This window comes from Glandiceps talaboti, chromosome 22 (assembly GCF_964340395.1).
Source record: "Glandiceps talaboti chromosome 22, keGlaTala1.1, whole genome shotgun sequence".
Classification (NCBI taxonomy): Eukaryota; Metazoa; Hemichordata; class Enteropneusta; family Spengelidae; genus Glandiceps; species Glandiceps talaboti.
Genome location: NC_135570.1, coordinates 442,525 through 470,490, shown reverse-complemented (window position 1 = coordinate 470,490; position 27,966 = coordinate 442,525). Strand labels below are relative to the sequence as shown.

Sequence of the window (27,966 nt, the reverse complement as noted above, 5' to 3'; positions counted from 1 at the left end):
TGTAATAGTCTGTAGTACTCCGTTGATTTTATATTTAAACAATAACAATCTTGTCAACTAGATCTTTATGAAATAAATCCCAGCCTTATTTGTGAGGCAAAACTACAAACTTTATACCTACTCAAACTTAAAAAAAGAAGAAAAAGGATTTGAAAGTGGAAAAAATTAAAAAGCTGAATTAAACTACTGTAACCTGAGCATTCATCGTCGAGTTGTTGACGTAACAGTACTAGTCGAAATCGTCAATCCAGGTATAGGTACAGGGTTTCTATACGTACTAACCATACTGTACACTTTAGCAAATTAGCATAATATAAAGACACAACAGTTTCACAATTACATTTATACATGTAGCTAGTTCTGGGTTTTATAATGGTCTCTATAATTAATGATGCGAATATTGTGAAATTTTCGCCAAAATTTTTTTTTAAAAATCGCAAAAAAATAAAAAAATTTCTACCGACTTCACTACAAACATTAACCTCTTTCAAACTAAACATTATAGTAATGAAAATTTCTACTCACAGAGTCAAAAAAAATTCTTGGAAGCTATAAATTCCCAAAGTTTCGCTGACGTCTCTCTTGTCAATGTCAGCATCGTCGTGTTGTGGCAGATTTGCTGAGTGATATATAGCGCGTATAGCGACAGCACGCACTAGGGCGCCACCAACGATGGAATATGGGGAATGAACTTTAGGACCAGCAGGGTCGAATGGTGCTAGCACTGTACATAGTAATATTTCCTTGGAAAATGTCAAACATTTTCTCAATCAAGTAATTTCTTCTCCATTCATAGAGTCTGATTAAGTTCGTATACTTTACTGATTTTATATTATTCCAAGACCTTTCACTGAGGATGAAAGTTTACCTTGGCTGTTCCTACCAACTTGAGTGGCCGCTTGTCCAAGATGGCGGCAGATGCAGATGAGTAACTGTTGATCTACACTTTTAGAAAGTTCGAGATACTATTATTGCGACATATTTTATTGTTGGTGCTGGTACTAGAACTTACAGATGAAATCGCGAAATATAAATAGCACGTTTTGACATGAACACATATCACGATTTCTTGTTTTACGATAAAAACCACGTCGTGTGCATAGCGTAATTCCGAGAAAGCAAAGTACTGTATACATATTGTTTCTGGGTGAAACGAGGACATCCGAGGCAATACATGTGTAAAAAAAGTGACTACCAACAGGCTGTTCATAAGATGACGTATTTACAGTGTTGGGGTGCAGATAATTTCGGCCAACTAGGCCTGGAAACCAGCGAAGATGATCACGACCCCAGTGATGTGATGTTTCCCACAAAACATTCATACTTTCATGAACCAGTAATGGATGTCGGATGCGGTTTTAATTTTAGTGTTTTTGTCGTACGTGACGGGACTGTGTATACAAGTGGTTCAAATGATAATGCACAATTGGGACGAGACAATGTTGATCCACGGCAACCAGGTATTTGATTACTCTTAGTTCTAGTTTGATTTGTGATTTCAGTTGTACCTTGTCGTTTACTCGCCTCTTACTTCCTGGTAACAGGACACTGATATCAATATATAGTGTTGCAGTAGTCGTACACTGCATGTATCACAAGTTCGTGTTGACGTCACAAGTTTGAACAATATAGAGTATTACAACAAACTGTCATGCTACATTTATGATTCAAATTAAACATGTCAGGAAAGATATTGACTGTGTTCATTTCCTGTTCACCAATGGAAGAAAGTTTTCTTTGTTTCCATGGCAATGGGGATTGCTCTTTTGTTTATGTTTATTATTGCTACAGATGTGACCTTCAATATAAAACAAAAGCTGTTATAGTAATAGTCAAAATCATAAAAAATAGATTTATTGTGAGTGATCATGATGACATAGTAAGCAATAACAGAGCACCAAATAGTGCTGCATTACAAGAAATTATTGTATATATATATATATCAATCAATTTTTATTACGCTACACACTACCAGAGTGTGGTATTGTAAACATTTTGAAAAACAAAAATATAACAAAATATAAATGCACAGGGACACATAATATTGCCAAGATTGGTTATTTATACTAGACAGATATAGATTGTTGTCTTGTACAAACTCCTCTATATGCAAATACATATTATGTGAAACCTGATGATGTAGCCATCGATAACAGTCTGCTGATTGGCTAAGAAAGGGGGTGATGGCCTATGAAAATATTAATTTGCATACAGAGTGGCATTACTACCGAACTTCTGATTCAGTGTCTATTTTTTTCTCTATACACAGTGGTAGCACAATTGGTAATGATATTTTTTATCCATCCATGCAAAACAAGATGGAGTGAAAGTAGTATCTTCATTCCTAACGTTATATTCTATATATCCGTTCATACAAGAACGATTACATGTCCCTATGCATAAGTGTCAGATCAAAGTCCTGTATAACTAATCTAGGCAGACTGGCATTATTTTGTGTCTTCATCCAACCATTGTGTTGGCAAGACATATTTCTAGTTTACAGAACCGATCAAATTCTTGATTCACTGCCCATACAACTGTGTCTTAGTCCATGCAATTCCAAAATTCAACATATAAAAATATAATACAGAATCTTCCAATATCAATGTTTCAATTTAATATTTTGATTCTGTTCTAATGAACAAATATCCATCACAACCTAGAGTAACTGTGTATATTTTCACCTAGGTCAAGTCCATGCATTGGAAACTCAGCGCATTGTCAATGTCAGTTGTGGAGATGCCCATACATTAGTCATTGATGACAAGGCCCATGTATTCAGTTGGGGAGAAGATAGTGAAGGCCAGTGTGGTCGTGGATCTGGTGACCTTAAACCAAAATCAGTTCCAAGGTAACTATGTTTCCTTCTCAATTTGAAAACTGGATGGTCTCAACAAAACTCAAGTCAAAGAGTGTCCAAAAGTTTTGACTAGCTTTTGAATCATTAGGTCAGTATGTGTGAAAACAAGAGTAACATTAAAATACAAAGGAAATGTAGGGTGTGAAAAGCTCAGAACAAAAGAAGCACATGAAAAAAGGTACAGAAGTGTTAAAAGGGAAGTTAACAGTGGTTAAACAGCTAAAGGTGTTTCACTATTTAGACCTTGAGGGTACGTATGTACATACATCCATACATACATACATACATACATACACGTATGCACCCACGTACGTGCGCACACACACACACACACACACACACACACACACACACACACACACACACACACAGTCTTATGTTCCTATTTAGCCAAATAAACAGGTCAATCCGTATTTCCAATGATCACAAACCTGATATTAGATATGTTGATGATGATGAGAAAAATACTCAATAAAAGACTTTGTTTGATTCTCTGTACTTATCAATAATGTAAAATAAAATACAAATTGCAAACTAATCCTGTGTTCCTGTGACAACATTGATGTAAATGTTGTAATGTTATATGTATCCATTTTACAGGATGGTGAAACCTTTGTCAACTGTTAGAGTGATACAAGTAGCATGTGGTAGCCGGCATTCTATGGCGTTAACAGAAGGTGAGAAATCCAGGATCCAAACCCCTACCCATATGGTTGTTCACCATTTGTTGTTAATTTTTGTTTGATATGAAGAATTATGATTTGTTTTGTTGTAATATTTGTAAGTGAGTATAGTTGGTTCATATGTATGGATATATTATCTTATGACAAGTATATGCATACATTCACAGAATCATTCATTTTGTATGCCTGACTACTGATACAAACAGTCCATAACTTATACCCTATGATTAAAGTGGGACAGTCCATAACTTATACCCTATGATTAAAGTGGGACAGATCATAACTTATACCCTATGATTGAAGTGGGACAGTCCATAACTTATACCCTATGATTGAAGTGGGACAGTCCATAACTTATACCCTATGATTGAAGTGGGACAGTCCATAACTTATACCCTATGATTAAAGTGGGACAGATCATAACTTATACCCTATGATTAAAGTGGGACAGATCATAACTTATACCCTATGATTAAAGTGGGACAGTCCATAACTTATACCCTATGATTAAAGTGGGACAGTCCATAACTTATACCCTATGATTAAAGTGGGACAGATCATAACTTATACCCTATGATTGAAGTGGGACAGTCCATAACTGATTGTTTCTGGCTAAAGTCATTGTATAAAGTGCACATTTTATGATGTGCACTAAAACTCATTAAAAATTTAATCAGAATTCCAACCTTATTAGGGAGAATCGTAGGTTTGCCTTGTTCAGGGAGAATACTGAATTCATCCTTTTATTAGAGAACACTTGATTCACTTTGTTCTGGAGAATATTTGATTGGCTTTATTCATGGAGAACACTAAGTAAATATCAGTTTTAATGTAATTTTCTTTGCAAATAGTTACATCTATACATAGGGATGTTAGACACTTATATACAGTATGTACAAAGTGCATATGTAAATACACACTAAAAGGCATGTGAATAGCTAAATGAAGATTCACCTTGTTCAGGGAGAATGCAGGCTTCACTTTGTTAAGTGAGAACGATGAATTTGTCATATGGGAGAACGATGAATTTGTCATGTGGGAGAACGATGGATTTGTCATATGGGAGAACGATGGATTTGTCATGTGGGAGAGCGATGGATTTGTCATATGGGAGAACGATGGATTTGTGATGTGGGAGACGATGGATTCACCTTGTTCTTGGAGAATACATAACTCATTTTAATTCACTCTAAACACTAAATATCAGTCTCAATATAACTTCTTGTGTTTTCAGATAGTCGTATCTATACATGGGGATGTAATGATCATGGACAACTAGGACATGGTTCACAGACAGTTAGATTTACAGACACACCCACCTGTTTAACATCATTACATGGACTTCCCATCAGATTAATCGCATGTGGTGGTGCACATAGTTTTGCCTTGACTGTATCAGGAGGAGTGTTTGGATGGGGCAAGAATGACATGGGACAACTTGGACTTAATGATCTGAGAGGTATATTGTATATACATTTGTAATTGTTTAGCAAAGTATATTGAACACATATTGCCTGGCCGTGAGGGCTATAGCACCTGTTTATTACACCCAAGGGACTGTGAGTTACCAGAATCACATACTATTGTAATAGCATGTGATTATGGTAACTCACAGTCACAAGGGGGTAATGAACGGGTGCTATAGCCCGAATATAGGCCAGGCAATATGTGTTTTATAATATACCTCATGCTGTGAACTCGCGGTGGCAGACGACATTGTCAGAAGCTGCCATTTTGACCTGCTGTGAACTTGCGGTGGTCACATGACCATGTAATACTTGATGGAACTATTCCCCTAGGAAAATAGTCATTCTACTTTCCTATCACATGACTGATTCTAGCGAATCATGGCACAGCATTATCACTAGGTATATTATAAACCATTATAACATTTAACATTTCATGGGTGAAATAACAATTTCATATTACTTTGCTTAGCAGTTAACTAGCATTGGGCTAGCCACTGACTAAAATTTACCATGTTGCTTGAAATAAATATATAAATATACCTTATTGTTTTAATCAAGTCCTTTTTTAAGTATTCAGTAAGTTGACTAGGAAAAGTGGAATTGTATAGAATGTCAAACATGGTTAGGTACAGTATTATATACAGTATTTTCAACAGAAAATCATTAAAAGAATCTTATTATAGTTTTTGCAACAATGCATTGTTATATTAATGACATTCTATTGTTTTCAGTAATCCATAGGGTGGAACCCAGTACACTCTAAAACTCTAAATGTTTAGTGAGAACCAAGGATGAAATCTGCTACTCTATAAAGGCTGTGGGATCATCCTACAGACAAGTTTATATTTGAAATTAGAATAGAAATAATATAACCCTTTCCTGTTTTGTAGATCGTTTGTTTCCTACCAGTGTTAAAATATTGAAGACACAGATGATAACGTACATAGCATGTGGTGAAGAACACACTGTAGCTGTTACTTTGGTAAGATACATGACATAGTAGACCATTGTCAAGTCATATGTGAAGTAATAATACTATTACAAAGTCCCTGTAGTGATAGTTACGTAGTGACAGTTATGCAGTGATAGTTATGTAGTGACAGTTATGTAGTGACATTTATGCAGTGATAGTTATGTAGTGACAGTTATGTAGTGACATTTATGTAGTGATAGTTATGTAGTGACAGTTATGCAAACACTTTGAGTCAAGTATTGTTTATCAATCAATGTAGTGAAAGCTATAGTTAGTGTACCATACAACCAGTGACATGCAAGCCTTTACAAGGGGAACATGTTACAAACAAGGGAAACAAAAAATGAATTGGATTAATAAACACTTGGCACAGCATGTTGGAAGTACAGAGACTTTTATTACATTTCATCATTTGATAAAAACAGCTTTGCGGTCTCTTCATTTGTTCATAAAATGCCACGAGAACTTAAAATTTATTTGTGAAGATGAATTATTATGTAAAGAGGTCATACAACTGTTCTTATCAAATGGTGGAATTTAATATATGTCTCTATACTTTCAGTATGCCGTGTTTACTTTCCCCATTTGTATCAAATTCTGCTTGTCAATGCTTGCCTGTCACTGGATGTACATTAAATATACTCTAGAAAGATGCACAGCAAAAGATTTCTCAAGTATATTTCCTAACTAATTTTGATTCTAATGTAAATCAAATCAAACATCTGTGAAAAGCCCACCTGTACAAACATATTGCAGAAGAAAAATACTACAAAGTACATGTACATACAGTCCCTCTATCATGGGGACTGTGATGTACATACAGTCCCTCTATCATGGGGACTGTGATGTACATACAGTCCCTCTATCATGGGGACTGTGATGTACATACAGTCCCTCTATCATGGGGACTATGATGTACATAATGCCAAGAATTCTACCTTTAACCACAATCATGAATGGACTATATTTTTCAGGAAGGAGGTGTGTTTTCATTTGGTTGTGGTAGTCATGGACAGTTGGGACATAATTCCAGTAATAATGAAGAGAATCCACGCCAAGTGTTTGAATTGATGGGTAGTAAAGTTACCCAGATAGCCTGTGGAAGGTAAGACAATCCACGCCAGGTCACCATGAGGTCACAAGTATTTTCTGGCTGAATGAAGAAAAATATTGGAGAATATCATAATGATGCCATCGGCAGTAATACAAAAAAAAATTTGGAAAGTAATGGCAGTTTTTAATGTTTTGACTCCTATTTCGAAAACAGCAGAACCAGTGACATAGATATGCATTGTGGTGACATAGAATGACCAGTGTATAGTTTCTATATTTGTCCACCTCTATCCTACCAGGGTGACTTAGGTACGATTGTGGTTCAAATCTTGCCTTAGGACTGTAGCCTTTCAGAAACAAATGGTAGCGTTATATTTTTTACTACTATTCCAACATATTGCTTGCATTGTATATACTCCCAGGAAACATACTCTAGCCTATGTCCCCACAAATGGTAAGATTTATGCATTTGGACTTGGTGCTAAGGGTCAACTTGGAAATAGCACAGCACATCGAAAAATGACCCCATCACCTGTATTAGGAGAGTGGATGCCATACTGGGGTAAAGACTGGAATGGTGAAGTTAATAGTAAGAATCTAGCAGAGGATGAGCAGCTGATAGTACATAAGATACATACTGGTGGAGATCATTGTTTTGTCCTAGTCACACGACTTAAGGTAAATATTATGTTATTTATTCAGGCAAGGAAAATACAAGTGATCTAAGAGGGTCAATATGAATAACTTAGTGGATTGTATCAGGAATATCCTTATTTATCTAACTTGTGACAAGATTTTGTTATTTTTGACCAAGTGGCATCCATGTATTTACATAAATAAATTTTGCCAAAAATTATGTTTGTGTGCAAAAACACCTTTAAGATAAAAGTTTGAAAATATATTTTGCCATCAGTCAATCTTGTAAGAGGAATTTACTGTATAGATTGTTGCAAACAATTATTGCAACAGTAGATATCAGGTTTTTGTTGACTTTTAGCACAGTGAAATTTATGTTAATTGCAGTCATGTATGATATGATGCTGGCCAGTTACAAACATCAGCGTTTTGCTGACTTTCACGACATTGGAGTTTATTGAATCGCAGTCATGCAGGTCAGTTACACAAACAAATAGGGCGCTACATGAATGTGGCATCACTTCTGAGTGATGTATTGATAAATTACAACAAAGAAATTAATGAGGTGTTACTGAAGATTCCATATTACAATAGGAAATACTTGAGTAAAACCTTGAAAAGCTAACAAAGAATTGCATTCTCTCTGTTTGTATGTGGAACAGGACAAAATATGTCCCCTAGATTTCAGGAAAACCTTAGAAAAACAGATTTTATATCTGACGAAGGACTTTGTGGAAGAGTTGTGTAAGATTCCTGATGATGGCTTGCTTTCACCACTACAAGCCAAACAGGTGGAAACTATCTTTTCATCAGCTGCCTGTCTCAATGCTTCTTTTGTCAACAAGTAAGTGATTGAATTTTTATTCTATCTTACTTATTCACACTGACCATTGGTGGCAGTCTACTTCATAATTAAACCACCAGCTCTTATGTAGTGATACCAGAGACCATCTCCCTACCAGTTTCTGTTTCTGGTTGACAGTTTCAAGTAATGCTAGCAGTAGCAATTTATTGGACTTGTCACTTTTGTCGACTAATAAAAACTTCACCACATGTACATTTCGCTGTAGATATAATCTAAAACATACTCATTAACTTTGAGAAGGAATAAAATATAGCACTGTCTTTATGGTTCACCCATCGACTCTGATAACAATAAAGTTGGTTGCTTGTGACAACTTGTAAACATAATGGCAACATACGTCTATGTGTCACTGCATATAAATATATAGTGTAAACATAAATGACTTCTTTCGCCAATGTCACCAGTGTGTTTTACAAGATTCAAACTACCAATCAGAAATCAAATATAGCTGCTACTGATGGTAGTGATAGATTATGGGATATCGATGTGCAACTCTGGTTCTTGAAATAGTTGGCTGATTTACAAAGTTTGACAGTCAACTGTCATTTATCTTTTCATAGAATCAATCTCTTTACACACAGACTACCTTGAAGTTTTACAGTCAACTGTCTCTGCCACTTATCATAGACTTCATTGCATAGAATACTATTCACTGTACAGACTACCTGGAAGTTATGCAGTCAACTGCCTCTGTCACTTATCATAGACTTTGTTGCATAGAATACTATTCACTGTACAGACTACCTGCAAGTTTTACAGTCAACTGTCTCTGTCACTTATCGTAGACTTTGTTGCATAGAATACTATTCACTGTACAGACTACCTGGAAGTTTTACAGTCAACTGTCTCTGTCACTTATCGTAGACTTTGTTGCATAGAATACTATTCACTGTACAGACTACCTGCAAGTTTTACAGTCAACTGTCTCTGTCACTTATCGTAGACTTTGTTGCATAGAATACTATTCACTGTACAGACTACCTGGAAGTTTTACAGTCAACTGTCTCTGTCACTTATCGTAGACTTTGTTGCATAGAATACTATTCACTGTACAGACTACCTGCAAGTTTTACAGTCAACTGTCTCTGTCACTTATCATAGACTTTGTTGCATACTACCATAATTCACCCTCCTTCATAACTAAAAATGTTGTTTACTGACAACATTATGTGTTACATACATGTCGTCCAACATTCAATCACCAATGTTTCCATGTGTGCCTGTCTGTCTTTTCATTTGTGGTTTTCATCGTGTTCTTTCTTCATTCCCTTTGGTTTCCTTTATACAGTGACACTTTTTATTGCAGTGGTGATGAATCTCAAGCTACTGTTAGCAGCCGTCACCATGGCATTGACATGGATCTTGCCCGCAGTGCATTCCAAAAACTTCATGAGAAAAATAATTCCCAACTAATGATGATTGTAAGTATATAGCTTATTATAGTAGTTTGATTTGCCTTCCTATGTCTATACCTTGCAGACAGGTCACCTATATAGTCTTTTAGTCACACTATTTGAGATAGCTTACAGACAGATCACCTATATAGTCTTGTAGTCACACTATTTGAGATAGCTTACAGACAGATCACCTGTAGTAGTTGATCTTCAAGGTAAACAATGTACACCTGGTTCATATCCAATCAGTTTGAGGATTATTGCTTTCTCTAGCATACACCACATTCATTAACCAATCACACCATTGAATGATGCACAGACCAGTGTACACCTGGTTCATTAACCAACATCTGATTTTTGACCAGTGACAAGTGCTCACCTAGTTTGTCAACCAACCAACCAACCAACCAACCAACCAACCAACCAATCATTTCATTGAATATTTTTTGAACCAGTGGATATCTAGTTCATTAACCAACCACTTCATGGATGTTTTTTGTACAGGTGTACACCTGGTCTGTCAACCAATAATTTCTTAGAATATTTCTTGAACCAGTATATATATTTATTATGATGCGTATATGTGTTATCCCTTAATTCATTTATTTTCTACATACCGGTATATCTTAACTACAGGTTATGTAAAATTCCTTCCGTCTTTTTTTCCATCTCAGATGACTACCAGAATGAGTGGTATCTTGATCCCAAGTTTACCAGTGTCACCTCCAGACGTAGAGACACTGAGACTTTACTTGTTACTCATTGAATCCCCACCATTCAGTGATCTGAAGAACTCATTTAGATCAATTGTCTTGCCATTTGCAAACAAACTCTTGGATCTGTCGCCAAGTGCAGGAAAGGTCATAGGTCAGTCAATCCCACAATGCATTATGTTTTATCTTGTCAGGATTAACTAGGATGGGGACCGTGATCACGTTTGGGTTGGTGATTTTTTTTTTTTGGGGGGGGGGGGGGGGGTCATGATGACGTTGGCGTTCGTGATTTTAGGGTGGGGACCCAAATTATCAATTTGATTGGATTTTACCGTATTATGTATACAGCTACACAAAATATGTAATCCATAGTTGATTCAATACTGTACATGGTGTGTGGTATTCAATTCTGTATAGGGTGTGTGGTATTCAATACTGTATAGGGTGTGTGGTATTCAATACTGTACATGGTGTGTGGTATTATGAGTATTTCATTACATCTTACAAAACATTACAGTTGCAGCTATTGCAGGAGGCATTGGTTTGTGAAGTATTGAGTACCTATAATCATGATATCTTCAAAGGAAGTCATAATATTCAGCTATCATGACCCTCACTTATGTCCCTAAATTGCCTCTGAATAGCACTCCAAGTGGCCAAAACTATGCAATCTTTTATGTTTTTGATAACCAGAATATGATGTATTGACTTGGTGTTTTTTGTTGGTAGATCGTTGGTGGGGTAATCTGAGGGTACGGTTCTTTAACAAGATACTCAGCGTGTACCGTGATGTTGCCATCATCTTGTTGTCACAGACACCACCGCCATCAAATAATGAGTTTCTGATGCAACAAAGACATAATGCAGTATTAGCATGTATGAAAATGCTTGACAAACTTAACAAGGTAAAAATATCATACCATATCTCTCTCTTTCTCTCTCTGTTGATACATTACTACAGGTAAAATATCGAGGGATCGTTGAACGACTGCATATCATACACATTTTGTGTTCCCCAAGAACAATTTAGATAGATAAGAAACTGGCTTCCCACAGACCACTCAATACAAATATAAACAACATCATCCAACCCTTACTGATACACAGACACACACACACATCGTCCTTGAAAGTTATTGCATTGCAGGCTTAGATTTTGACACATATATGTGTATTGATTCAAAGTTACAAGTGATATGTATGTACACATACAGTGCCTGTTTGTTGATAGGAATGCGGTATTGTGGGTCATCCAGTTAAACACAGACAGTTTCCCTTGAGGCTTAGCCCTCAGGAGTCAGTCTATGTTGGGGTAACCCACAGTCTCTCAAGGAAACAGATGCCTTGAGGCTTTGCCCTCAGGAGGAGTCTATGTTAGGGTAACCCACAGTCCCTCAATGAAACAGATGCCTTGAGGCTTAGCCCTCAGGAGGAGTCTATGTTAGGGTAACCCACAGTCCCTCAAGGAAACAGATGCCTTGAGGCTTTGCCCTCAGGAGACAGTCTATGTTAGGGTAACCCACAGTCCCTCAAGGGAACAGCTGTATTATGTTGCCCTCACAATCAGTCAACATGGGTATGCTGTTTTCATTTCATATTGTTGCTGTGTCCACAGATTGTTTTCATTTTTCTGATTACAGAAAGATCAATAATGGGTGTCTGCACAAAATTACAAGTACTTCCACAACGTTATCCAATTGATCTAAGCTGTACTTTTCACAGAATGCATATTTGTCATTTAACTCATACCCATTATTTCTTTTATATTCTGGTCTGGTCCATCAATTCTGATTAATTCTCAGAGAATTATTACCAGGAATTATTAGTTCTCATTTCATGTTGTTGTTCATTATATCATGTACTTCTTTTCAATTTCACTTGATATACTAAGTAATCACACATACTTTCACTGACTGAGAAATTTGACATATCTGTAATTATGTTTTTACAGGTCAGCGTACAACATAACGACATCATACCATATCACAAATTTTACATTCCTGAGATTAACCAGCATGTTAATATAAGACATGATTATTTCAGATGGATTCAGATTCTTTCTGGAAAGTTCCCAGTAAGTATAGATTCGAAGAACTTCTCAGTGTTTACACTAAAGGTTGGGTAACCCTGGTAATAGCCAGTAACTGTACAAGTATGTCTCAGTGTTTACACTAAGGTTGAGTAACCCTGGTAATAGCCAGTAAGTGTACAAGTATGTCTCAGTGTTTACACTAAGGTTGGGTAACCCTGGTAATAGCCAGTAAGTGTACAAGTATGTCTCAGTGTTTACACTAAGGTTGGGTAACCCTGGTAATAGCCAGTAACTGTACAAGTATGTCTCAGTGTTTACACTAAGGTTGGTTAACCCTGGTAATAGCCAGTAACTGTACAAGTATGTCTTAGTGTTTACACTAAAGTTGGTTAACCCTGGTAATAGCCAGTAAGTATACAAGTATGTCTCAGTGTTTACACTAAGGTTGGTTAACCCTGGTAATAGCCAGTAACTGTACAAGTATGTCTTAGTGTTTACACTAAGGTTGGTTAACCCTGGTAATAGCCAGTAAGTATACAAGTATGTCTCAGTGTTTACACTAAGGTTGGTTAACCCTGGTAATAGCCAGTAACTGTACAAGTATGTCTCAGTGTTTACACTAAGGTTGGTTAACCCTGGTAATAGCCAGTAAGTATACAAGTATGTCTCAGTGTTTACACTAAGGTTGGTTAACCCTGGTAATAGCCAGTAACTGTACAAGTATGTCTTAGTGTTTACACTAAGGTTGGTTAACCCTGGTAATAGCCAGTAAGTATACAAGTATGTCTCAGTGTTTACACTAAGGTTGGTTAACCCTGGTAATAGCCAGTAAGTATACAAGTATGTCTCAGTGTTTACACTAAGGTTGGTTAACCCTGGTAATAGCCAGTAACTGTACAAGTATGTCTTAGTGTTTACACTAAGGTTGGTTAACCCTGGTAATAGCCAGTAAGTATACAAGTATGTCTCAGTGTTTACACTAAGGTTGGTTAACCCTGGTAATAGCCAGTAAGTGTACAAGTATGTCTCAGTGTTTACACTAAGGTTGGTTAACCCTGGTAATAGCCAGTAACTGTACAAGTATGTCTCAGTGTTTACACTAAGGTTGGTTAACCCTGGTAATAGCCAGTAAGTATACAAGTATGTCTCAGTGTTTACACTAAGGTTGGTTAACCCTGGTAATAGCCAGTAAGTGTACAAGTATGTCTCAGTGTTTACACTAAGGTTGAGTAACAAAAATGTTGTGTCTTATTCTTCTCAGTGTCTTTAAAAAAGTAAATACTGTACAAAATAGTGAATTACTAAGATTTCCCTTCACTTTCCAAATGGACATGTGATGCTTTATGTAAAAATATTTAGATGTTATTGTTGTATACTTGGTTTCATTCGGCCAAGTAATATATGAGTGATTGGAATATTGTAAATGAGAGTAGTGTTCAGTGGCTGTTTTCATACAACCATACAGAAACCAACAAGAAACTACACATTCTCCACTTCAAGACAGCTTTCTTGCTACATTTTGTCAAAGTGAAATAAATAATTTAAATGTACCGCAATTAGACATAGACATGTGAGGTAATAATCATGAACTGTGTAAATTTCCGCTCAGAGTCAGAAACAAAATTTTCTTTACGTCCCTAATTTCTGCCATGGCTAGGTTTTCGAAGTATTGGAACCCCAAGGTACATATTTGAATCAGGCATCTGTTGCACTTGAATAACATTATTTTTGTAACTTATTTGTTTTATACTAGGCTCGACTACAAATACTCTCCTTCTGTAACTTTTCATTTGTATTGGATCCCCTGGCCAAGACGGAACTCATCAAAATTGATGCCTTGACACAAATGCAGGTACCTATATGTCTGAATAGACACTAACTACAAATGCTGACATTTATGAACGGAACCAGTTTCAAACAGGGAAATTAAACAACTGAATTGAATTGAATTTAATAACACTTAGCACAGCATGTTGGAAATACAGAGAGACAATTATCACATTCCATCATTTGATAAGAACAGTTGTATGGCCTCTTTACATATTGGTTCACATTCACTAACAGATTTGAAGTTCCTTCCCCTAGCATTTCATACACACATAAAGAGGCCATAAAACCATGAAATGTAATACAAGTCTCAGCTGTTCCAACATGCTGTGCCAAGTGTTATTAATCCAATTCATTTGTTTACTTTCCCTGTTTGCAACATGTTCTGTTTGTCAGTGCTTTGATATTGGCAGTTGTACCATCTACCCTCTACCAAGGTTGGTGGAGTGTGTTTATAGTTGTACCATCTACCCTCTACCAAGGTTGGTGGAGTGTGTTTATAGTTGTACCATCTACCCTCTACCAAGGTTGGTGGAGTGTGTTTATAGTTGTACCATCTACCCTCTACCAAGGTTGGTGGAGTGTGTTTATAGTTGTACCATCTACTCTACCAAGGTTGGTGGAGTGTGTTTATAGTTGTACCATCTACCCTCTACCAAGGTTGGTGGAGTATGTTTATAGTTGTACCATCTACCCTCTACCAAGGTTGGTGGAGTGTGTTTATAGTTGTACCATCTACCCTCTACCAAGGTTGGTGGAGTGTGTTTATAGTTGTACCATCTACCCTCTACCAAGGTTGGTGGAGTGTGTTTATAGTTGTACCATCTACCCTCTACCAAGGTTGGTGGAGTGTGTTTATAGTTGTACTATCTACCCTCTACCAAGGTTGGTGGAGTGTGTTTATAGTTGTACCATCTACCCTCTACCAAGGTTGGTGGAGTGTGTTTATAGTTGTACCATCTACCCTCTACCAAGGTTGGTGGAGTATGTTTATAGTTGTACCATCTACCCTCTACCAAGGTTGGTGGAGTGTGTTTATAGTTGTACCATCTACCCTCTACCAAGGTTGGTGGAGTGTGTTTATAGTTGTACTATCTACCCTCTACCAAGGTTGGTGGAGTGTGTTTATAGTTGTACCATCTACCCTCTACCAAGGTTGGTGGAGTGTGTTTATAGTTGTACCATCTACCCTCTACCAAGGTTGGTGGAGTGTGTTTATAGTTGTACCATCTACCCTCTACCAAGGTTGGTGGAGTGTGTTTATAGTTGTACTATCTACCCTCTACCAAGGTTGGTGGAGTGTGTTTATAGTTGTACCATCTACCCTCTACCAAGGTTGGTGGAGTGTGTTTATAGTTGTACCATCTACCCTCTACCAAGGTTGGTGGAGTGTGTTTATAGATGGTTTATAGTTGTACCATCTACCCTCTACCAAGGTTGGTGGAGTGTGTTTATAGTTGTACCATCTACCCTCTACCAAGGTTGGTGGAGTGTGTTTATAGTTGTACCATCTACCCTCTACCAAGGTTGGTGGAGTGTGTTTATAGTTGTACCATCTACCCTCTACCATCTAAATTAGTGTATTTAGTACAAAACCACAAAAATTATGGAGTTTCAATTAGGCTGAACAATATTTTTTTAAATATTTGTATTTGGCGTATGTCATTATTTTAATGTTGTTTATGTATTGATTGTATACAGTTATTGTGAGTTATTGTGCGTACAATTGGGTGTTATCTTTTTGCTAAAAAAATAAATGAAATGTTTACCCTTACAGTCTGCCATGGAAGAAGTTCATCGACATAACATCACAAGTATCTTTGTAGCTCAAATAGATCCAATAAATCCATGTTTAGTGCTTCATATCAATAGAGAGAACATTGTACAAAACACACTAGATCAGCTAAGTAAGCAAGGTAATGCTGATTACAAGAAACCACTACGTATTATGTTTGTTGGTGAAGAAGCGGTGGATGCTGGAGGATTGAGGAAGGTACATGGTTTCTTCTTCTACATAACATATGTAGCAGTGATTACTGCATTAATGCATGTGCATACAAGTGGTGTTAATTTTGCACTCCAGTGAAATACCAAAAACATTATTTGCGCACAAAGTGGTGTGATCACAGAATATGATTTTTATGGAAATATGGTATTTTAGATAAACAGATATAATACTAACAGCACCTAATGAGACGGGAATGCTACTATGGGTACTTAGGTATATGCACTCATTCTTGTGGTGATTTCTGCTGGCATGGTTCAAAGTTTTCTTCTGACTGTAATTGTCATTCCTATGTTATTTAGACTGTTAAAGTACAACTGTATTGAAAGTATCACCAACAGTTACTTTAAAAAAAGAAAAGTTTTAACTGACCGACAGACAGACAGACCCATCATTTTGAAAGTGTTATGCTGAGAAAGACAGAATGGAGTATGGGTGTCCTTAACTTAATAACTGTATTAACTTTATGAAATATAACAAATCATATTTTGTTGACATATTTGTGTAGATTTGATTATTCAAATGTCACTTTATTTTTTGATCCTATTGCAGGAATTTTTCATGTTAATACTAGAGGAAATCCTAAATCCTAAATATGGTATGTTTACTGACTACACCACTTCAAGACAAATATGGTTTAATGAAAAGGTTAGTCTACTCTCTGATTTACCACTTGCAATTTATTTGTGTTTGTCAAAAGTGATGTCTAAGAAGGTGTGTGTGTGTGTGTGTGTGTGTGTGTGTGTGTGTGTGTGTGTGTGTGTGTGTGTGTGTGTGTGTGTGTGCTTGTGTGGGTTTGTGTGTGTATGTGAGTGTGCATGTATGCATGTGTGGCCTGTGTGTGTTTGCATATGTACATGCATGTGTTAGTGTGTCTTCCTAGTTAGTACATGATTGGTTTGATGTATATGGGCTACTGGCCAAAGGCTGTGCATTCTGGAGTCAAATTCAGACAGTAATAAGTAATTCTGGCCAATTTTTGTGTCAACTTTCATTAAAACATTGCTTACTGGGGCATTTCTTTTTCATTTGCAGTCATTTGAAGGAAGTGAAATGTTCAGATTGGTTGGTGTTATTTGTGGACTAGCTATTTATAATTCTACAATTATTGATATTCATTTTCCATTGGCACTGTTTAAGAAACTACTCAAGAAGTAAGTGTAACTTGCAATGGCACTGTACAAAAATGTTTTATATGCATATGTCTTCAAAGGATGTTCAAGTTAAGAGGAGGGGGGGGGGGGAAGAGTGATTGTTCCTTCAGTAGTCAATGTGAATGGTCTCGCTAAAGCTTGGAATATCTTCCCTGTGCCGGAGTTTCTCCACAACCTTCTACTCTTTGAGTCCTGATTGAGATAAAAATGACTTTAACATTTCAAGTGTTCACTGATAATAAAATTACTCCTTAGTTGTACATAACAGGAATTTTGCATTTGTTCTGAGATATTCCATACATACACTAATGCCAAAATAAACCTTATGAGTACTGCTGACAAATTATTATGACTTGTCTATTGTGTGTTGTTCCTTCTCAGACCAGTAACTTTAGAAGACTTGAGGTGTCTAGATCCAGAGGTAGCTGCTAGTATCCAGCATGTACTAGACCATGAAGATGATGATGTAGAAGAGGTTTATGGTCTGACTATGTCCATCACCAGGGATCACTTTGGAGAGTTGGCAGAGATTGAATTTGTACCAGGTGGTAAAGAGATACCAGTTACTAATGACAACAGGTAAGACTAGTTGATTGAATAACAATAGTTGTTGGATTCATACCCATGTCCCTCTGAGTCCCATGCTACATAACCTTATCACTAACTAGGGATACTAATTAAACAAAACATTGTCTCTGAGTACAATTTAAAAGGATTTTCGAAGGATTTTTCACCAAGTGAATTTGTCATTTTTCAAATAAGTTGTTTTTAACATAGTGGTTAAAACTTAGAATGGGTATGATATTACATAGTGACTCTAGCCTGTTCACTGCATTTTTCTTTTTCATTGTTACCTGTCGTAGCTCACAGCACTCGCAGCCAAAATGTGTCCTGACAACTACTAAAACTGTTTCATATAGCTACACTCCTAAAAGTTGTTATAACCCCTGTGTGTTAAATTATTTTTGCTGACTAGCTTACAATGGAGCCCTAACTGCAGACAGTATCACTTTGATAATATATGTTATATCTATGTTTTGATAGGGATGAGTATGCTGCTGCCTACGTTGACTTCATATTAAACACATCAGTGGAGGCACAGTTCCAAGCTTTCAGTACTGGTTTCCATCGTGTATGTGGTGGCCGGGTCATGGATCTCTTTAATCCCCAGGAATTAATGGCAATGGTGGCTGGTAATCAGGATTATGACTGGGAAGAATTTGAACAAGTAAGTAACTCTTCCTGGATTCACTTAATGATAAATCTTAATGAAAGGAGTAATATTCATATTTAATTGTTTGAATGTATTTTAGTACTCACTAGAAACCTATTATGACTCTGAGTTCACATTGTGTAAGGGAAAACTAACTGTGTTTTGATTGGTCCAACAGTATACTGACTACAAAGGTGAACTTTACAGACGTCATCCAGTCATTAAGTATTTCTGGGAAGTCTTCCATGAAATGCCTCTTGAAGTGAAAAAGAAGTTCCTAGGTAAGTAAGTGATAATCCCTGTGGTAAGTTATCTTCCATCTCAGTTACTGTGATACACTGAATGAGTCTTTGCAGGAGACACTCCCCAACTACACATATACTTTTATACAGTTTGCAGCGACACTTACTTCAAGAATTCAACCCCCTATATAGATATATGTATCAGTAGTCAATGAATTCAAAAGCAGTTTGAATCTTTGACTAGTTTCATACTTACATACTGTACCATACATACTTCACATAGCTAAACTATTATAATTACATATGCCAGCATTTTAATAATGGTCAATTAGTATTGTTAGAAAGATCATTGGCAGCATAGTGGTGATGAAAGTCAGCAAATGAACACTGTGAGTTTGACAAAGCCTGTCAACTTGAACAGATGAACCGTTGCTCATAAGTAATAAGACTTCTTGGTCATGGTACAAGAAGTTATTATTACTATGTTTTACCAACATGATGAATGTGTTTAAGGAGTGAACTGACTAAGTTTTGTGTTTTTTGTATTTTGACAGTATTTTTGACTGGTAGTGACAGAATACCTATACTAGGAATGAAAGCAGTCAAGTTTATCATCCAACCAGTTTACGGTGGAGAACGATACCTTCCAGTTGCACATACTTGCTTCAATTTAATGGATCTACCCATCTACACTAGCAAAGAGCAACTCAAAGAAAAACTCTACCAAGCGGTGCAAAATACTAAAGGATTTGGACTTGTGTGAGAAGAAATCTAATTTCTTCAGAGGGGAGAAGATAATTTGGATCTCTCCTATCCTAATTTGAAACCAATGAAATACATTTACTCAGAATCAAAGAAATTCCTATTTAACAGCCATAATCACATGACAGACATGTGATTGTCATGTGACAAATCACAAGGTCATATGGCAAAGCAAGTAACCTCCAGAAGCATCTATTGATATAATCCTGCCACTAATGAAGCGTGCCATTAAGCAAGTAACCTTTAGAAGTTTCTGTTCAGAAATCCTGTCATGAATGAAGACAAGCTAGAAGAGCAGGATGTGTCACATGATTGTCATGTGATTTATCGTGTTACTAAATATGTAAATAAGTTAAAAGATAGTCATGTGAGAAGCTTCTGTTGAAGTAAACCTGACATGAATGAAGAGATAATTTGAATATCTGAAATATAGTCACCTGATCAAAGCCCAGCATAGACAACAAGTCATAACCATGGGTGTAAAAGTCACTTTCTGTTACTCTATAATACTCACATAAAACTGATTGTAAAAGTATGTTTTTTCAAGAATCACATGATCTGAATTCTCTTTTCTGCCCCAACAATCACATAGATGACAAAGTCACATGTCTGTTGTGAATATCACATGATTACAGCCACAGCCACAGTCACATGTCTTCTGTGAAGATCAATTAATTACAGCCATGGACAAAGTCACATGTCAACTGTGAAGATCACATGATTACAGCCATGGACAAAGTCACATGTCTACTGTGAAGATCACACGATTACAGCCATGGACAAAGTCACATGTCTACTGTGAAGATCACACGATTACAGCCATGGACAAAGTCACGTGTCTACTGTGAAGATCACATGATTACAGCCATGGACAAAGTCACATGTCTACTGTGAAGATCACACGATTACAGCCATGGACAAAGTCACATGTCTACTGTGAAGATCACATGATTACAGCCATGGACAAAGTCACATTTCATGCAAGTTTAGGATATAATTCAATAGTCATTAACTGTTTTCCATTCTATAAGGTGTATAGATTGAATTCATTTTGCAATATATACCGACTACTGCTCACATATAGACCTAATTCTAGATGCAACCCATGGTATTGAATCATCTCTTAACCCCCATTTAGTGCAATGAGAAATCATGAACCAAAAGTTGTTTATGTAAATGAGTAAACCCCTAACTGTTAGAATGATGTAAACAATGTATAAATAGCATCCTTGTATGACAAATATACCATATTTGGACATTATGTAACCGCCCCCAATAAACACTAACTTATTATTGGGTAGAATTCTGTGATTGATTAATAAAGCCATGATGTTTATGACTGAGTTGATGGCTTTGGTTGAATTTGAAATTTCATCTCAGAACCTCATTGAGCTAGATGTAAAGAGAGATCTTCAGATTCAATGCCATGGATAGCACTAGACTAGTAAAGACTTGATTCACTGCTCAGTTTTCTTGACATTCCCATAATGCAGTGTTGTTTTTCACAAGTATTAAATGACATAATCCCTTCCATTGCATTGTGGGAGAACATTCCAGGTGCAAAATGTACTGGTAAGGTTGAATAATTCTGAACAGTTTCAAATAAATTGTATTTTCAAATTCTCTTTTGAACTTTATATAAAGTTTGTACTGATATGTGAGGGGTTTAATAGATGTCACATACTGTCAGTGCTATCAGCTTTATGGTATGGGGGGGGGGGGGGTGATCAACATAATTATCAATTTTTTATCAAAGAGTATTGTGCTAACTATTGTGCTCACTATTTCCAGGTTGTTTACATCTCAGCCTTAACTTTATCACCCAATCAGAGTGCGCATTTGCTCTGTAGTGTGACATTATCTTTACTATTTGCATATCACGCAATGACATATAAATTTACCTTCAGTTAAGAAAAAAGTGCGTTCTTGTTTTGCGTAGTGTATTCCATTAAATGTACAGAAATGTTTGTGATATACTTTGTTGTTCTAGTTAAGCAAACATTGCACCCTCTGTGGTGGTAATTTTGATATCCTTCATAAATTTAGGAATCCATGTTTACGATCACGTGATGACTGCATTCGCCGTCACTGGATTTTCGCTGCTCTGTGCGGAATTTTGGGTGATTTCTCTGACATGAAACGTACAGTTTAAAGACTTGTTACAATGTATACAACGAATATATTTCGTAGGGTTGACAATAAATTTAGCATTGGAAATGCTGGTTATAGCTGGATTTCTAGTTGCCTTCCAGGTTTGTTTACAAGGGGATGTGCAGTGATCACGTGATGCAAGTAGCAAAAATATGGTTGTTTATGAAAAATACGCCTTGTCTATATCTGCAGGGCTCTCAACCAATCAGAATGCGAGATTGGTGACAGGTGATGTATAATGGGACTTTATCATAGTCATCCTTCTGTTCTAAATAAGATGATGAAACACATATAGTTTAAAGGGAATGTATAAGTACTAGATTATCAGTTGAAATAGTGTCCTATCCTGGACATGTCGTGATGGGATGGGATGTTTCCACTCCAAATAACAGTGAATCCAGGAGGATAGATTGTAATTATTTCATAATAACTTTATACCTGGATGAATGAGAACAATCATTAACCCTTGGTTTCTGTAACTCTATGTAATTACACCCCGTATATAAGGTGTCAGGCTTTAATGACTTGGTTTCTGTAACTCTATGTAATTACACCCTATATATAGGGTATCAGGCTTTAATGACTTGGTTTCTGTAACTCTATGTAATTACACCCTATATATAGGGTATCAGGCTTTAATGACTTGGTTTCTGTAACTCTTTGTAATTGCACCGTATATATAGGTGTCAGGCTTTAATGACTTGGTTTCTGTAACTCCATGTAATTACACCCTATATATAGGTGTCAGGCTTTAATGACTTGGTTTCTGTAACTCCATGTAATTACACCCTATATATAGGTGTCAGGCTTTAATGACTTGGTTTCTGTAACTCCATGTAATTACACCCTATATATAGGGTATCAGGCTTTAATGACTTGGTTTCTGTAACTCCATGTAATTACACCCTATATATAGGTGTCAGGCTTTAATGACTTGGTTTCTGTAACTCCATGTAATTACACCCTATATATAGGTGTCAGGCTTTAATGACTTGGTTTCTGTAACTCCATGTAATTACACCCTATATATAGGGTATCAGGCTTTAATGACTTGGTTTCTGTAACTCCATGTAATTACACCCTATATATAGGTGTCAGGCTTTAATGACTTGGTTTCTGTAACTCCATGTAATTACACCCTATATATAGGGTATCAGGCTTTAATGACTTGGTTTCTGTAACTCCATGTAATTACACCCTATATATAGGGTATCAGGCTTTAATGACTTGGTTTCTGTAACTCCATGTAATTACACCCTATATATAGGTGTCAGGCTTTAATGACTTGGTTTCTGTAACTCTATGTAATTACACCCTATACATAGGGTATCAGGCTTTAATGACTTGGTTTCTGTAACTCTATGTAATTACACCCTAAATATAGGGTGTCAGGCTTTAATGACTTGGTTTCTGTAACTCCATGTAATTACACCCTATATATAGGGTATCAGGCTTTAATGACTTGGTTTCTGTAACTATGTAATTACACCGTATATACTAGTGTAGGATATCACAGGCTTTCAAGTGGCCATATAGATGAGGATTGGGTATTTATTTTGGATTTTTAATTTGTAAAACAATTTTACTATGGCTTCCTAGTTGAAAAACCAATGTAATACTGCTTTGTTGTAAACCACAGCCTCTTTTACAGCACTGTCTAAGATGCAGTGTTGTGAAAGAAATATGAGTTCTGGTTTTCGAGAATGCATTACAGGAGATTGTTAAAATCCTTCTGATTAGCTTTGATCATTAGGTGATATCAAATAAACTAGGTACAAGCTAACACAGTAGTCTAGTTCCTGATGACCATATTCTGATTTTACACTACGTTATCATCATTCATTACTAGTCTAGTTCCTGATGACCATATTCTGATTTTACACTACGTTATCTTCATTCATTACTAGTCTAGTTCCTGACAACTGTATTCCAATTTTACCCTACGTTATCTTCATACATTACTAGTCTAGTTCCTGACAACTGTATTCCAATTTTACACTATGTTATCTTCATATATTACTAGTCTAGTTCCTGACAACTGTATTCCTATTTTACACTACGTTATCTTAATACATTACTAGTCTAGTTCCTGACAACTGTATTCCAATTTTACACTATGTTATCTTCATTCCTTACTAGTCTAGTTCCTGACAACCGTATTCCTATTTTACACTACGTTATCTTAATACATTACTAGTCTAGTTCCTGACAACTGTATTCCTATTTTACACTATGTTATCTTCATACATTACTAGTCTAGTTCCTGACAACTGTATTCCTATTTTACACTACGTTATCTTCATACATTACTAGTCTAGTTCCTGACAACCATATTCTGATTTTACACTACGTTATCTTCATACATTACTAGTCTAGTTCCTGATGACCATATTCTGATTTTACACTACGTTATCTTCATTCATTACCTAACACAGACACAAACTAAAACTATTATTGCAACATGTTGATGTAAGTTATCAAAGAATGTTTAGATGTACGTCATGATGGGCGAATGGTTACCATGTCCGGTTTGAAATCTGCAGGTTGCAGGTTTGAGCCCCATCGCTGCTGTTTGTTTCTGAATGGCTAAAGTTCTTGGGCAGTCCACTCAGCTGTATAATTGGGGACCTGGTAGGATAGAAGTTACAATGGGAATGATTTTAATCCTATGCGCTCATAAAGGCTGCAATGGATTGTATGCACCCCTGGGAGTTTAGGAAGTATAAAGGAACGTTGTGCCGATATAATCCGAGCCAGGGGTAATAATTGTAAAGCGCTTTGAGCACAGCGTGGGAAAGCGCTATATAAAAACTAACATTAATATTATTATTAATTACCATAGGGGGGTATCGCTGATAGTGAGTGGCCACATATTTCAACCTCATTTACTACAGGGACTTCCAGTGTTTACTATCTTGATGACAGGGTTAGTCTATCCACATAAGCAAGGTACTGCTATGTCAGCCATTTGTGTAATCTACCACATAGAACATTAAATGATATTTTCACTTTGTGTTTGTCTTATTTTACCAATAGCGTGTCTTTCATAATAATTAATCAAAAATAAGAACAAAAAATCCTGGAAACTGTCTTTCCAGTTTATATATCTACTTGGTATTTTCCAACTATGTCAATATTTTTGTAATGCTAAGCATTTTGTTGTGTGTTATCTGTTTTTGTTGTTTTCATATTTTGAGTCACTTACTTGTACTAAGTACAATAAACATATCATGTGTTACCATGTGAATACATTAGTTTGTAAATTTTGAGTTCACATTAAAGATCTTTGGTTTTAAACATATTTCACATCACAGTTGCCTTATCTTCATCACACCATTGCAGGATCGAAGGGTTCTGGAGTCATTTCATCAATTAACACTACACATATTTCATGTGGTTGCCAAGAAGCACTATTTACCTGACGAAGGTGATAAGCACTTAGGAGTCATGAATATTCAGTGTTCATCTAATATATATGCAAGTCAGCTGATAACTATGAAGCAACACTGGATAAATGCAAGGACAATAGAAGTGAAAAAATTTACAATTTGATGATTCTTGGTATTATTGTGTGAAATTTATGTGGTGTTTAATAAAATCATGAAATGACTCTCCCAGACCCAATGTTTATGAAAATACATCTATTTTGTGGAGGGCTGTTCCTCTTTAAACTCTCTGTAAAATATTTCTATGTCCTTTGTTAATTAATACTATGTTGTTGTGTCACATACCAGTACTTGTACAGGTGTTAAGATAGTCTGAAATCTTTACTTTGTTTGGATAATTCCCCCAAAGAAAGCTTACTGTATTACGATAATTTGTCCTTATATTCATGGTATACTCGTTCACATAATAAAATATTTACTGAACTTGACAAACGAATTTTGATTTAATTTGTGTGTGTGTGTGTGTGTGTGTGTGTGTGTGTTATAAAGAAGAGATTAATGTAATATACAATATACAAATCAATTGGAAGAAACAGAAAGTATGTGAACCGTGTCCAAGTATATTGTATACCATGGCATTATATTTTGGTACTTTCTTGGTTTGTACCGACAGGAGCGCTGAAAACTACTGACGAAAATAATCGGTGTGTGGAGTTGGTGAAAGCGACTACGAGATAGAGTGTCTACCTTTCGCGAAAATTGTGGTCTTGCCTGAAATAGTGGATGCGAAAACTGTCATCAACTGAAAAAGACAAAATGAAACTGTTCTTCCAGTATGGCGGTACATCTGATGGTCTGAGAAGAAGCCAATAACACAGAGACCATATAAAAAAAACCAGAAAAACATAACTACCTGAACTACACACTCACATATGAAAAAAATAAATTTAAAAAATAACAATATATATTTAAAATAAAAAATCTACCTACCCCACCTATTTTAAAATTGAATATAATCGGAACCACACAATCTTTTACGCCTTACAGCAATTTTATTTGGTGTCAAAAAAAAGTGAAAATTAGGCCGATGTCTTGGATCTGGAAGGACGATTGACCGCGCTCATGTACCATGGCTGGTACCCGGCTGTCTGTACACTCGGTACATTTTAAGTTTGTAAACATATAACCCCACACCCCCATCCCACACCCCATCCCTCAGGAGTACCCCTGTGAATAACTGGTTGTTGGCCGGGCTTGTTGGTGCACAAGGTATTACTGTATCACGGTCCTCTCCAGACTATACCATATGCTCACTATCAAATCAGATACGTGTACAATGTTTGGTCTGTGCACAACAGTACACATTGTATTCCAGGGCTGCTGTGTGTATGTGATACTGATAGGGATTGTGAGTGGTGGTATGTGCCAAGTTTTCACAGGTCTTTTAGTACTTTGTGAACCCATAAAAACCTTTCATGAAGGCCTGGACTATGGTGAACCTGACTCAGACCACACATAAAAGGAAGTCTTCAGAACTAAATAGGCACTTTACACCATAGGTGATGGAGCAGGAAATTGACCATAAGTAGTGGGACTCATCAGACATGTTACTTAGACAGTGTAACTAGTCTAACACAAAGGGTAACAAAAGAGAACATTACAATTGATTGTAATTGATTGTGAATTGCCTATTGTTACAACACCCATAAAGTGTGTCACCTATTTGAAAAAGGGTCGGACGTTGTCCATATGTTTGTTGTCATGTTGGTTGGACTTGCCTCGAGATAAAATTTTCAAGCTTCACACGAAAGGGTGGAGGGTCTATGACGAAAGTAAAAGCTTGTCAATTTGCATGTTGTCCACATTTGTAAAGTTAGATGCCCACCCTGAAAGCTAAAGAGAATCGATAACTATTACAGACTGTAATTCCATGTTATTCAATCCTTTGCGGCAGTGTTATATCAGAATAACGGCTGCCTGATACAACACATTCCGATGGAAAAAATAGTTTTATGAAATGATGTTCATAGAATTGTCATACATTTCTATTTATGTTTGGGTTTGTCTACTGGTGGGGTGGTTGTGAACTAGCTAAATATTATAATATGTTCTTTTCGTTTCTAAGATTTCTTGCGCTAGCGTATTTTTGGAAAGTCAGTTTACAACAGACGAACACTACGGAGACCGCATTATTATCATGACCGACAGGGAGAGGCCGCGACCGTGGCCCGGATAAAGGATCGTAGCAACCGTGTCCATGACAACTGACTTAACCACTGTGACGCACGTGATCCCGTTAAATAGATAATTAAGTGGTGGTCGAATTTTTGCGGCTTTTTCCACCGTACGCATCAAGGATGGTGTTTTACTAAATATGCGCATATATGAATTTACCGAGGAAAGATGTTCCATGTTCGCAGATTTGAACCACTTTCATACAATTATTTCACCGGGACAGGCTTCCATCGACTTTATTTCACTTTTAGAGAGCTTCTTAACAGGCAAAACTTTACTTGTACTGTTCTGTCTGCTAGTACGGGAATAACTA

The 27,966-nt window shown here is 36.5% G+C and overlaps 1 protein-coding gene across 2 annotated transcripts; it reads left to right on the top strand.

Moving 5' to 3' along the window:
- The first annotated feature begins 697 nt into the window (after positions 1-697).
- Positions 698-25,878, top strand: LOC144452307 (putative E3 ubiquitin-protein ligase HERC4). 2 transcript variants are annotated; one of them, XM_078143377.1, is made up of 20 exons: positions 698-1,460; positions 2,689-2,851; positions 3,461-3,537; positions 4,778-5,002; positions 5,903-5,994; positions 6,960-7,090; positions 7,461-7,716; positions 8,337-8,518; positions 9,846-9,960; positions 10,608-10,800; positions 11,376-11,551; positions 12,598-12,720; positions 14,432-14,530; positions 16,283-16,498; positions 17,063-17,158; positions 17,546-17,664; positions 18,046-18,243; positions 18,709-18,892; positions 19,056-19,158; positions 19,674-25,878. In XM_078143377.1, the coding sequence occupies exons 1-20, from the start codon at positions 1,175-1,177 to the stop codon at positions 19,880-19,882; spliced, it is 3,243 nt and encodes a 1,080-aa protein (XP_077999503.1). In that variant the 5' UTR covers positions 698-1,174; the 3' UTR covers positions 19,883-25,878. The 2 variants fall into 2 exon arrangements, with proteins under 2 accessions (XP_077999503.1, XP_077999502.1); XM_078143376.1 differs by having other exon boundaries at positions 9,828-9,960.
- Positions 25,879-27,966: the final 2,088 nt, after the last annotated feature.

Bases quoted from the DNA above. Each gene is read 5' to 3' on its own strand.
- LOC144452307 (XM_078143376.1), top strand. From the start codon at position 1,175: ATGTGTAAAAAAAGTGACTACCAACAGGCTGTTCATAAGATGACGTAT. The intron at 1,461-2,688 runs GTATTTGATTAC...ATTTTCACCTAG, and splicing joins TGTTGATCCACGGCAACCAG to GTCAAGTCCATGCATTGGAA. The intron at 5,995-6,959 runs GTAAGATACATG...TATATTTTTCAG, and splicing joins ACACTGTAGCTGTTACTTTG to GAAGGAGGTGTGTTTTCATT.